General features: G+C 54.1%; 1 protein-coding gene across 1 annotated transcript; it reads left to right on the forward strand.

Moving 5' to 3' along the window:
* Positions 1-9257: 9257 nt before the first annotated feature.
* On the forward strand, positions 9258-11531 carry BBK36DRAFT_1169462 (hypothetical protein; the record flags this gene model as incomplete). The annotated part of the gene is made up of 3 exons (XM_024895318.1): positions 9258-9348; positions 9494-9612; positions 10023-11531. 3 exons carry the CDS (start codon positions 9258-9260, stop codon positions 11529-11531), a joined length of 1719 nt encoding a protein of 572 aa, XP_024749089.1.
* Between the last annotated feature and the right edge of the window lie 1391 nt (positions 11532-12922).

The following is a 12922-nucleotide window of genomic DNA, read 5'->3' on the forward strand; positions in this document are numbered from 1 at the left end:
AGTTGTATAGCGCTCAGGGGGGTCTTGGTCATAAAGGACTTTGAGTGGATTGAGGTATGTTAGGCAGTAAGTTGTGTAACTTGTTTCTGGGTTCATTCTGTTCGTTGCAGATTTATAGCTATAGATATCACGAGCATCCTTGATACTGATGGAACATGAGAAATTCTCTGTATGTCAGATTCTAACTTGATAGGAACACAACGTGGAACTGGAGGATTAAGATTTTGAGATGCAGAGAGGTCCCAGCTCGATGCGTCTTTTCGATCCCATGGATAGCATTATATCAAGAAGATTCGTATTCCGGTCTTTGCATCTAAATTGTCAAGGACATTGGGTTGCTGGATACATCCATACCAATACAATGACAAATAGGCATCTCCTTCTGCAGCACTAAGAAGTCAAGTGGAAATATTCAAACTAGCTTGTTCTTCCTGGTTCTTCTCCATCTTTTGGCAAAGACCTCCAGGAACAAGAAAGGCTGACGAATGATGACTACTTTGCAAGCATACTACATCCTACCTTCTCACATTCTAACGCTGCCTTTTATCACAAGTCGTCTGTGTATGAAGCATCGCTAGTAATGATCGATAACACGGCTCTAGTACACAATCTCATGAGCCCTATGCAAGGGAGTCTCCTCTCCCAATCCGTCTCCCAGGCATTCAAGCGTGATCCGAAATTCACATACAGCATAGTAGAATAAGTTGAGATCCCTAGCGAGATGTTCCTTTGCAGACTACTACCTAGGTACAGACATACGTCAACGCACCTTCTGACGATGAGCTTAGTGATCCTAGGAGAGAGACCGTTCTAGACTGAATAACCCAACGAGCGGCGAGTGTCCAAAGCTCTCGCCTTTCTATCTGAACCACTAGGCCAATATCAAAGTCCTAGAGTAATCTTTCTGAAGATCATGTCATGATTAGAAAATAGCGGCATACACGCGATTTTTCTTTCTCTCCGTAGGTATTGAAAATCTTACTTTGGAGCCAAACGTCTAACATTTCATGTAAAGCCTCAGCCTTTGGCGGTGAAAGTCTTTCTAGATGGCGCAATCTTAATAATTGGGATCAAAGACTCAAGTCTCATGGCATGCTATGTTTTATAAGTAAGGGAGTTTGCATCTTGACCATCAGAACGATAACCGTTGTCGAAATGTGCAACAACTTGCCACGGACTTGGTTCCATGGATAGTGTACGACAATACTAATCGACTAATGAACAAAAGGATACTACAGCTGTGTATAACCCTTCAGGCAGCTTATGCTCTAACCAGACGAATAATTTCGTCTCTCAATGTCTAAAACCCACGAAAGATCTTGTACGCCACGCGCTCTTCAGAATATCAAGGACTCAGGATACGGTTTTCATATTTATAGGTAAGCAATGCTGAGGCTCTGACAGTAACACAACGTTACCACCGCTCCAACGTCCATGAAGTTCAAGACATGCCATCCCAAAGAGACAAGCCACGCCGATCAACTGAAAAGTGGCACATCCCAACACCCCTTAAGAACCCTTTCGCCACAAGTATCGGCCCTTCACAAGAGAACAACTGTCACAGCACCTCTGTGGCTGGAACAGGTCGTATAATAAAAGACTTCATAAACTCAAAAATAAACGCTACTATTCACGACAATTTCCTACATCTCACATCAGAGAAAAGGGGGAAGCTACGATCCAAACCTGATCAAGGAATCACTAAGCGAAAAGGGGGCGTAAACAGCCGAGGAGCCTCGGACAACTAGATCAAAGGGAGCCCGGCCAACAGGAAGAACGTTCGTCCTGCAGCACACTGACGGCCATGTCACCCCCTTGGCCTCGAGAGGCTGAGGCCAAGACGGATTAGAGTTTCCGTGCTGCCTGCGGGTTACTCGATCTAGACGGGCGCATGTGTCCACTCGTGAAATATATTGCCGTCACATGCAGAGGAATTGCCCAAGACTGGTAACCATGGCTTGCGCAGATCTTCCAATCAAGGGCCGGCGATCCCATGGTAAGCTCATTGTGGCGCTGGTCCTGACAAAGCCGAGTAGACGTCAACTCAGGACTCCAAGCGGCTCGGGGTGGCACTCCGTAGCAAGTTACGAGCACCAAGTGGCCCCTATAGGTCTGACACCGAGGCTGGCAAGATAATCATGCCAGCAGGGTTAGTCTCCGTCGTGAGACTCTACCTTGGTTTGAAAACGCCATGTTCAACAGGAGAGTCCTACTCCGCTTGTTGAAGCAAGAGACTAGCTAGGACGTTGTTGTATAGCCGTCCCGCCGTCAAAACATCGATGAGAGAAGATTAGGACCTGGAGCCGGAGATAGAGGAACCTGCGATGAAACGACGTATTGCGTGGAAGAGCCGCAGAAGTATCCCAATCAACGTCATAATTACCTACCCCGAGGTGACTGTGACCTTTGCTGATTGGAAGACGATAGGATGGCGCATCATCTGGTTGCATGGTGATACCCCTTGACGACGCCGCCAAGAGCGTCCTAGGAGGCGAAGGAAACGCGCAATAGAGGAAGGGGGGGAGGCGTGTGAATGGCCTGGATGGGCGGATGACCACAAAAGCTAGCCGGGACAGGTGGACAAGGTTGGCCATCAGAGCCGGCATCGCGGTGGGGTGAGTGGGCAGGGATCATGAGATTCAGCAAGGGAGGGCTTGGTCTGAAAGTGGCAGATCTTGCAGATGTGAGGTGGTGGGACGCAGAGAGGGCAGAGATCATGGAAGCAAGAGTCAGGCTAACAGGGATGCAGCAACGGTCTGAGCCTCCGAGGACTTGCGCTTGCTGAGGCTCTAGACTAGTGAACAAGGCAACTAAGGAAGGGTGTGTAATCAGACGATAAGAGACAGTTCAAGACCCGGACAACCCGTCCGTCCAAGGCATCCCGCAAAGGCCAGTTTCTTTCAGGCGTCCGAGCTAGAAGAGGGCCACCTCAACCTTTCTCTGACACTGACGGCAACGAACCGTGGCAGGATGCGGAGAGGCCCGCCTGGGACGGCCCACACCTGGGCCACAAGGCATGACAGAGCCGTGGCGGTTAGAAAGAGGGAGGCGTAAAGCCAGCCGCAAAGTGTCCGCAACTGTACGGAGCATCATGGTATCGGTTGGCATCTGGCTGCTGAGAGGGGCGAGCCTATATGGTGCAAACTCGGGAGCTGAGTGAACGACGAAGAAAAGGAACGGAAAGAAAAGAAAGCCAAGCGCGATGTAAGCTCACGTTTCTAGAATCAATGACTCGCGCCGTGTAGATGCGCGTACTGTAGTTGCGAGTACATGTGCGTGCTCAGCAAGGTGATGCCGAGGGGAGGCTGGAGTCTGGAGTATCGAGCATGGAGCATTGCAACTCTGCGGGCCGCATGACCCTCGTACAGACGCAGCTGTTTTGAGTGTGTCCCCACCATGGCATGCATCTTTACACATGCTTGCGTTAGCGCACGAGATGTGCATAAGGGTGCATAGTAGGGCGGGCAGAGGGTGGGAGCAGATGCGGCATGCCGACGCACTTGCAGGCAAGCCATCAAGCCCGGCTTGTGGTTGGCTGTGCTTCGGATGAACAAGCCATGCGTGTGTCCGCTTCCCTCCTGGGCCACACGGACGTGAAGACGAGCCATCCCTGGCGGTTCGTATCGAGGGGACGGCAGATGTCATTCGCGGCCAATGATCAGCCCGGCCATGGACGAGAAAGTCAAATGCGGGCGAAGGTGATGGCATCCATCATCCGACTACCGCCACGATATGTACAGGTTGCTCGTACTCCGTACAAGCAGCGCCTCAGCGTACTGCGGCTGACCAGCCGCTGGGCAAGTATGCGAAGGCCGGGCTCAAGCCATATCGCTAGTCACAAACCCAAGCAGCCGGCTGCCCCTGCACATGGTCTCTGTGGCGTCCTTTGTCGTCGATAGCCCGCCTCGTCCAGGCAGATGCAACTGACAGCCTCCTGTTCTTGATTCCTACGGGCACTGGCAGGGGACAAGCGTCGACAGGCACAGGCGGCTTCTTGGCTGTTGCACGAGCCCGCCCAGTGTCCGGAGAGGTGCGCCATCAGCTTCTTTGAGGCGTAGGCGAATTGTGTACAGATGACTTCGTACCGCAGCGATGCCTCTTGTGCTGACCTGTCATGAAGCCGTCCCCGTCCTTTGCATTTATTGCGCGTTTTCCGTTAGTAAGCGTTGAGCACTGGTTGGGAGACGGCAGCTGAAGGCGAAAGCGAATCGGAATGGAATGCGAGCAGAGAAGAGTAAAGATCGACGCATATCGAGAGAATTGCATCGCGTCGCTGGAGAGCAGATTCCTGAACGGCGTCTAACCAGATCAATGCAGAACCACCGCACATCGCCCGTAGCTGCAGCACACATTCCCATTCGCCGGCCATGAGGGCATCACTAGCCGCTGTCTGCCCTGAGACAGATCCTGGGCAGAAGGAGGGCTGGCGCGCATCTTGAGTGGATGGAGGGCACCAGACGATGGATGCGGGTTTCAATGGCCCGAGTGACGGCTTCGCAGACAGCTGAGACACGGGCAGCAGGCGGACAATGACAGCAATATGGGACGAGTTGACGAGTCGCTTTGAGGCGGTTCGGTTGGAGGTGCGATTCCGGTTTCCTGCTGGCGGCTCTCCTCAGTGGCGGCGCTGCTGTGAATGTTGATGGTCTGATGTTTGCAGGGAGGACGGAAGATGAAGAGATACGAAGCACAAGCAACCGTGTGCGATTTTCAGTTGGAGATTCTCATGCAGGCGACGCCCAATGGGGGAGCCTCGGAAGAGATTGTGCCAGATAAGAGATTGGAGATGGTACTTGCCGAATCTCTGGATTGAAGGTTGTGTGTCACGAGACTGTACCTGCTACCTCACTTGGCGTGGAGGTACCTGGAGAGTGCATGCATGATTCACGGACATCGACTCGATCGCCTGGTTCTTGCTCTAGAGCGAGATCAAAGCAGGTTTCTCGTCCGTTCAAGGTTGTCTCAGCCACCCCGTAAAGGTACAGAGTACATGCCGAGGAGGAGGGCGACCACCTGTCTCCGTGTCTCGACTTTACTGTTACCTCTTCCACGTCTGGCTCCAGGGCCATCCGATGACGACGCCTTCAAGCCTGCAGTCATGCCGTTTCTATTCCTGGCTTATCGGCGACTCGGAAAGATGGATTTCGGGGAGACAGAACAGTGAAGAAGCCCGAAGCCTGCTTTTGTGGCGCTCTGCAGGGACATGGGCATGTTGCCCAGAGAGATGGAGCATTTCCCCGGATTTACACGGCTTGCTCGGTTTTCTGCTCCTTGAGTTACAGTACCAAGATTCTTCGTACAAGGGAGGCGCGTCTCATCTCGTCTGTGCTCTTCCCCTGTGACGGCCGCCTTGATTCTTGACTGAAGTCGGGGGGGTTGGTTACACAAAGCCAGGTTCAATGTGTTAGCGGCGGGAGGCTGCTCGAGCTGGTGAGGACAAAATACGCGATGTCTCTTGTGCGAGCACATGCGCACTTAAGCAGACAGGCACGAGTATGGTATGGATTACTGTATGCAGACAAGGCGTGATTAGTGACGTGAGCTGACGATGGAGCAGTCAACAACACAACACAATATCAAGACGATTCATGTTGAATCATGCCTCTCAGCTGGAAGGCCTCGCGCTGCTGTACGGTAATATCATCAAGGGCACTAGGCAGCAAACAAGTATCGGCATATGCCGTGTAACAGCAGCCCGTCTTTGACAATCTTGAATCCATCTCAAGAAGAGAGGGGGAAAAAGAAACGAACATGCTCCGGGTGAGACAAGATTGCGTGGGCAGCGCCATGTTGGGCCTCGCAGGGCGGCTCAGCCAAGACAGGCTCGATGGCCCTGGATGACAAGCTCATGCTGTAACACGAGGACAAACCCATTCGACTAGCGTTGCGAGCATTCCCGGGGCAGACGCCAGAATGTATCTACTACCTCAACATGCGAAGTACAGGAGGACGGACGGGAGGACGCTGCTAACCATTTACTCCGTGCAAGTGGTAGCGGTGCTACCATCTGCTGTGGATATGCGTATCTATATGGCGGCTTTGGGTGGTGTGGACATGATGTTTGATGTCTCGTTACATGGAGAAACTGAGGTTGATTCGCATGCATATATGTATGTACGCTGCCGATGTCGATAGCTGTGATGATCTTACCCGTCTGATAAGAGGTGGGATCGAGAAGCTGTAATCGTGATGACGATCCATCGTCTTTTCCCGTGCTCTCTCTTTCTACCGTCCGGGGAGAATGCTCAACTCCCATGCAACTCCTCCTAGCTCTCTACAGGCAAAGATCGTCAACCGATGCTGGCCCCGTGCTCATCAAAATGCCATGGGTGATCTGCAGCAGGGTGGCCGCAGATGCGGACATGGAATCTCGGATGCAGACATACAGACAGACAGACAGACACACTTGTCGATACGACGTGAAATGCGCACTTATGCATCGAGACAGATTTGGGGGATTTGATGGCAATTCTCTTGGGCCATGGCAAACGGCACAGATTTGAGATGGACATGTCCAAGCGTCTCAGCCAGTCGATTCTCGCAGCCAACCCTGGATGATGATGACGATGGTGATGATGATGTTGATGATAGCTGGACGTAGTATCTGGTCCAGAGGACTGGAATGTCGGCCCGCACCGAGTTCAAATATTGGCATGTGCATGTACACGTCCATTCGTATGCACAGGTATCAAATCGTACCTTTGCTTCATTCAATGTCTTTTCCCCGGAGGCCCAGTCGTCTGGGTGTCTTGCCACGCTGACCGGACTTTGAAACAGCTCCAACAGGCTCAACTGTCAGCTCCGCCGCCGTGATTGCTATTCCGGGCTCTTGAAGACAGCAAAAACGGGAAGCGATAGTCACTTCCGAGCTGAATCGAAACTTCGAGGGCGGCCAACGTTCAGTTTCCTCTCCCAGTAGTTGGTAGGCAGCCCGCAGTCTGTCTGTGAGACTAGTGCTCCGTAACGGCCCAAACGTGATTGATCGCCTTGCTCGTGTCTTGCCTTGCCCTTGCCAGGAATGGGCTGGTGGAGGACATCGAAGCGGCTCACCAGCTGGCCGTTGATTTGCACGGGCTTTTGCTCCGGCCAGCGGCATACATGTACACACATCGTTGTGTGCACGTACATAACTTACATACATTGATGGACGGTGCAGAGTGACTCGAGTCTGCAATATCGAGCACAATGGCAATATTGCGGCGCTAGTGCTGGTACTTGCCGGGCTCACGTATTTTGGCGCTAGACGTCAGGTACAGGCTGAGGCCATCGTCAACGGAGCGTGGTGTTTCCAGTCTGCACACCACCTCCGACTGCTCCTCAAACGCCGTCATCCGCACCCGCTGCTGCTGGCACGAAGCACACCTGCGTCTAAGTACCAGACACATACCACCACAACATGAAGGTACCGACACACACCTCTCCATACAACTACACGAACTTGATTGATCTCAGTATACATGTACCTCAGGAGAGGTCTGGTCTGGTGCCGTTCATCTGCTACGACCTCACTTATACTGATACACCTACACCCGCTCCCACGCCCGTGTCCGCACGCCTCTGTCTGGACCATCTTTTCCAAACGGTTGTCTATCGAACACGCTCTCGCCACCGGATGGGTACATGTAGTAGTCGTCGTAACCATATAGATGGTTTCTTTTGATTCTGCTCTGGACGCGAGGGAGAGGAGGGGGCTTGCGTACGTGCTCGCTCGTATCTACTACTTCAAATCTGCGACTAACATGAGCGTGAATGTCCATGTATCAGCTTGCCGACACTTGGGCTTTCGCCCCCCTTGCCCTCCCACCTTCCTGGTCACAGTTGCAGGCACAGATATATAATAAGCTAGACGTTCCCGTGCATCGGCTTGATAGGCGGCCGAATATTCAGCGAAGCTGTCATGGACATCTGCCGTGATATATTACCATCACCTCAACTGACCCTCCCTGCACCGCTGCCCCCCTGCCACTGCCACACACCCCCTTGTCGTGGGCCATCATTCGATTTGGCTTGACTGGATCGTTCTGCGGAATCTCTGACAACTCGCATCCCATTGCCAGTACCGGCCGCTCCATGCCCACTTTGAAAGGGCCCGAAAGAATCCAGTATCTCACGCTCTGCAGGCTGGGAGGACCCGCAGCATCGGTACATGTGCTGCTGACGGACGGGCAACTGACCATAGCCGTTGCGCGGTTGCTGAGCCCATTGCCAGCCTCAAAGTAAGCTGGACTGCTAGCCGGTATAATCCAAGTCTTTTGATCTCAGACGCTTTGGGGCCGAGCAAGCACAAGAACGTGGTGATCAGGCGCATATCACGCCCTGCCTTGGCCATAGTCTTGCTGCCCCCGTCTTCTCCGTCGTCTTTCCCTTCTTCTTCTTGTTCTCCTTCTTCTACCATTCCTCATTCGACTCTTTTTTTGATCGTCACTTCGCCTTCGGATTTAGTCTCGGCCGTGTCGTCTGTTTGTTGCCCAAACTTCGACCCCTTGCCTCTCTCCCCATACCGACCCCATACATGTAAGCGGATGGCTGCGATCCACGACCGATACGCTGTGCTCCCGCCCCAAGGGCTCCAGCTACGACGGCCGGGAGCGCTGCTACGAGCCGTGCTGAGACACAAAGATTCTGCGGGAGACCGACAGCGCAATCATACTCGTGATACCGGTCACCTCCAGCAGCAACAACAGCCGGCGCAATCACACGCGCAATCACAGACGCAGAAGCACATGCACATGCACATGCAGCACCGTCCGTACCTGGACCCGTACCAGCAGCCGCACAACCAACAGCACAGCCAACACCAGCTCGGAGGCCCGGAGGCGGCATTGGGGCCAGGATCAGGATCAGGTTCTGCATCACCGGGTTCAGGGCCAAGTTCGTGTGGTGCTGCGGCATTCACGGTGCGGGTGCAGGTGCAGGGCCCCCCTACCGGTACAGGTAGTTCTGGTACTCGTATCGGTGCAGCTACAGCGCCAGCGCCAGCTACAGGTGGTCAAGGTGCCTACAACCCGGCCACAGGCCCTCGCTCAGCGCCTCCAGCGCCTCCGCCAGCGCCGCCAGCGCCCCAGCCGGCCCCCTCCGTCCCCTCCATCCCCGCCCACGCTGCGCTTCTGCCGCCGCTACACAACCCGAGCAGCCTGAACCCCAATTTCCCCCCTCTCTCGATCCGACACGCTCGCAGCACTTCCTCTCCTCTTCCTCTGGCCTCACCTCCGCCCGACCAGCGCCGCCTCTCGCGACTCTCGTCTCCCGCCGCCACGATGCCCGAGTATCGCCACATGCGCAGCGGCAGCCTCAGCATCCCCAGCGCTGCCCACGGCGCCCATCACAGCATGCCGCGCAGCCCGCCCAGTACGTCTTGAGCCCTTTCGTTGTGTTACAACACCCGTGCCGTTTGTGTGCTCGGCCGGTGCTGTCCTGTCCGCTCACACGACCACCGACATCGCCCGCCAGAGTCCCCGATCTTGCGCTGACCTTGTTTGCTTGCTGCTTGCAGATACATCGCACGTTCCGTGCAAGTTTTTTCGCCAGGGAGCCTGCCAGGCCGGCAATGCCTGTCCCTTCAGCCACGACCTGGGCGCTGCCTCTGAGACCATCTGCAAATATTTCGCAAAGGTGAGGTGCCTCTTTGGCTTGGCCCCTTTGCCATCTCCGCCGCTTCCGCTCTGCCCTTGTCCGCCAGGTCCTCCATTGAACCTTTCAACGTCTCACCCGTCTATTGTACTTGCTTTGCCTATCCATTGTGCCAATCAGAGGGAGGAGACGAAGATGGGAAAAGAGAAGCAGGGGAAAAAAGGACTCCATACTTCCTCTGTGCCCGGAAAGACCCGCAGCCGACAACGTCCTCTCCGATGTCCCTCCGATACACCTTCTCTGGACATGTCTTCATCCCCTCCCTCGCTCTTCCTCTCTTGTGTGCCAAAATGGATTGTGCGGGCTCTCGCTTGTTGCGCCATGGCAGGGCAGAGCATAGCCAGCTGTGTGTCGAGATTGGTTGGCTGACCATTGCATTTCTTTCCTCTTAGGGTAACTGCAAGTTTGGCCCCAAGTGCGCAAACATCCACGTCCTGCCCGACGGCCGCCGAATCAACTACGGTAAGAATGGCGTTACCATCGGTCCAAATCCCCTCAATCGCGCGGGCGGCGCCAGTCCCGTCTCACAGACCCAGGGCGCTGTCAGTAGCCCCTTCGGCCATTCGACCGCGAGTGCCCTGACCACGTCCCTCTACCGTGCCGATCAGCCCGCATACCCTTATCTCGGCGATGAGATGCAGCACCTCGGCCCTTCCGGCGGCCACGATAACGGGCCCCCAACCATTGATGCGCCCTACTCTGTCACAGAGTCCAACTACGGCTCCCCGCCCGACGACGACTCCTCCCGCCTTGGCTTTGGCCTGTCCCCCGCCGCAAAGGGCCTCTCCGTCCTCGATGCCCCGTTGCCCGCCTCGTTCGACTCCAACGGCATCTCCAACGCCGCTCGCTTCCCTGCCGCGCCGTGGCCCTCGTCCGTGCCGTCAAAGTTTGGCCTGGAGTCGCCGTCTCCGTCACTCAGCAGCATCAAGGACTCGCGCACGTCGGAGACACTCAAGCTGCTCCACTCCTCCGCCTTTGGATCGTCCGAACACCTTGCGACCCCCATCGCCGGCAGCCCGCCAGACTCACAGCATCTCACCGGCGAAGAGTACTTTGGGAAGCGAATTATGCATTCGACCCGATACCCCAAGCCGCGGCTGCTCAGCGCCAGCATGCCCAAGAACATGGTGGACCGCGACTGGGAGGCCGAGTTTGCCTTTGGCGACGACGACAACGTGCCGGAGAATCTTGTTCCGGGCGACCTGCAAGATCTGTTGACCCCGGCAGAAAAGGCCCGCAGAGGCTCGATGCGAGACGAGAGGCCCGACTTCAGCCTGGGCAGCCTGGGCAAATATGGCAGCCCCATTGGCTCGAGCCCGAGTCGATGGGGACCCCTGTTCCAGCGTCAGAAGGAAGAGGAGGAGATGACGAGATCGGCCCGAAGCGCTGCCGGATCAGCCTTTGGCCACGTTGGGAGCCCCCTGCGAAATTCGATTCTGGCCAAGGAAATGTCGGACGACCTCTCGGGCGCCAATGGCCGCCCATCTGCCATTCGGTCTGGAAGCGAATCCATGTCGATGCTCTCTCAGCAGCTGCAACGGAGCCGGCTGGATGACACCCTGAACGGCTCCAGTCCTCTGCTGCACCCCACCGTCACTCGCAGCGCTAGCAACGGCATCTCACCCATCGGCAAGGACCGCGGTCTGGAGCGCCACGTCTCCAGCAACAGCATTGGTTCGTCTGTGAGATTTACCACTCCCATTGACGAGGAAGATCCCGCCTTTGTCTTCAGCATGGAAGAGGAGGAAGACGCATCGGCGTCAAAGGCCCGCAAGCGTGGCTCTTCCGGTTTGGCGATTGGGACCTACAGCTCCTATGCCAACGCCGCCGCCAGCAAGGGAGTGACATCCTCGAATGGAGCCAAAGACGGGCGAGATGCTGTGCCAGTCAATGGAAGATGATGGACTTTGCAAAGAGGACATATACAAAAAATCATGGCGGAGCATTTTCTTAGACGAGATAACCCCCCCAGCCCTTGAAGATTAATCGACCAACGGAGGAACCATGACCATTTTTGACGAAGGCATGATGATCTACGAAACAGACGACAGCACGCCATGGACTCGTACCTACTCGGAGACCAAGGGTCTTCCCTGGATGTCCCTTCTGCTTATTTCCAACTTCTCGTTCTTTCTCTCTTTACAACAATTGTGGCTACCTTTGGAAGGGGAACACAAAATCATCATCCGGCATCCGACATCGCCAAGGGCTGGGAAGGGGGGGGGGAAACAAAAGGAACCACAGGGGGTGTACATATACTACTATATAGGCTGGAGTTTTTGCGTTTTGGCTTCTTCCCATATTTTGCCATTTCAGTTTTCGATATCGAGGAGTCATCTAGGACGGCCACGCCCTGAAGTCATACCTCTATTCTGGATCGCGGGGTGTTTCATCACAGGCGTTTTGCAGCATCGAAATAGGATACTTTTTTCTTCTTTGCTTACATCATAGGAGACACAATGAAAGTACGAACCACTGGATCATGAAACCACTGGATCATTGGTTGTGGCATCTCATCAGATTGCGGCCTTTTTGCCTGAAGCTTGTGGGCATCTCAGCTTATCTCAGTGCGGCTTTTTGACCTGGGGTTGGTCGTTGTTGAAATCTTGGATTGTACGTTTGCAGAGACAGACAGAGACTATATACTTGAGTCAAATTTTGAAAGGAGTGGCTGGATATAATACATAGTCCCGTTTGGCGAGGCCAGCTCGAATCTTTTTACACTTTTTACTTTTGTATGTCAGGATATATATATATACATGACCAAATCGTCGGCTTCTACAAGAGAGCATAGCAGTTTTTACATGTCTTAGGGTGATCCCGGCTGAGCAAATGGTGGAGAGTAAAATGATTTCTTCTATACACTAGTACAAGGGGATAAGCTGCCCAAGAAGAGACCCTCTTACTTCTTCGAACAAGCTTCTCCGGACCAACACACCCATCAATACAACCATCCTTTTTTCTTTTTTTTGTCCCTTTTTTACTTACCCCATCTAATCCTCTTCTTCACTCTCTTTCCGTCGGAGCCTGGAAATCACTGCATAGCCTTGAACTAACCACCTCTTGGATCCCTCGAGAAATTTGGAGAAAGATAGAAGGAAGGCTCCACGAATTCTCCCCAAAACAAGATAGGTTCCGCCCTGGTTGGAAGTTCCCATGTTGTTTCGTTATTGCAAGTTCGATGTCTCCCATCCTATATCCTGACCTCATTCATATCCGGGTATATTCCACAGGCGGGAAATCTCGAGTCAATATAGCGAGCGAGGTTTGAGGGGGTTCTGAAGTAGGCGCC

This window comes from Trichoderma citrinoviride, assembly GCF_003025115.1.
Source record: "Trichoderma citrinoviride strain TUCIM 6016 unplaced genomic scaffold BBK36scaffold_8, whole genome shotgun sequence".
NCBI lineage: Eukaryota > Fungi > Ascomycota > Sordariomycetes > Hypocreales > Hypocreaceae > Trichoderma > Trichoderma citrinoviride.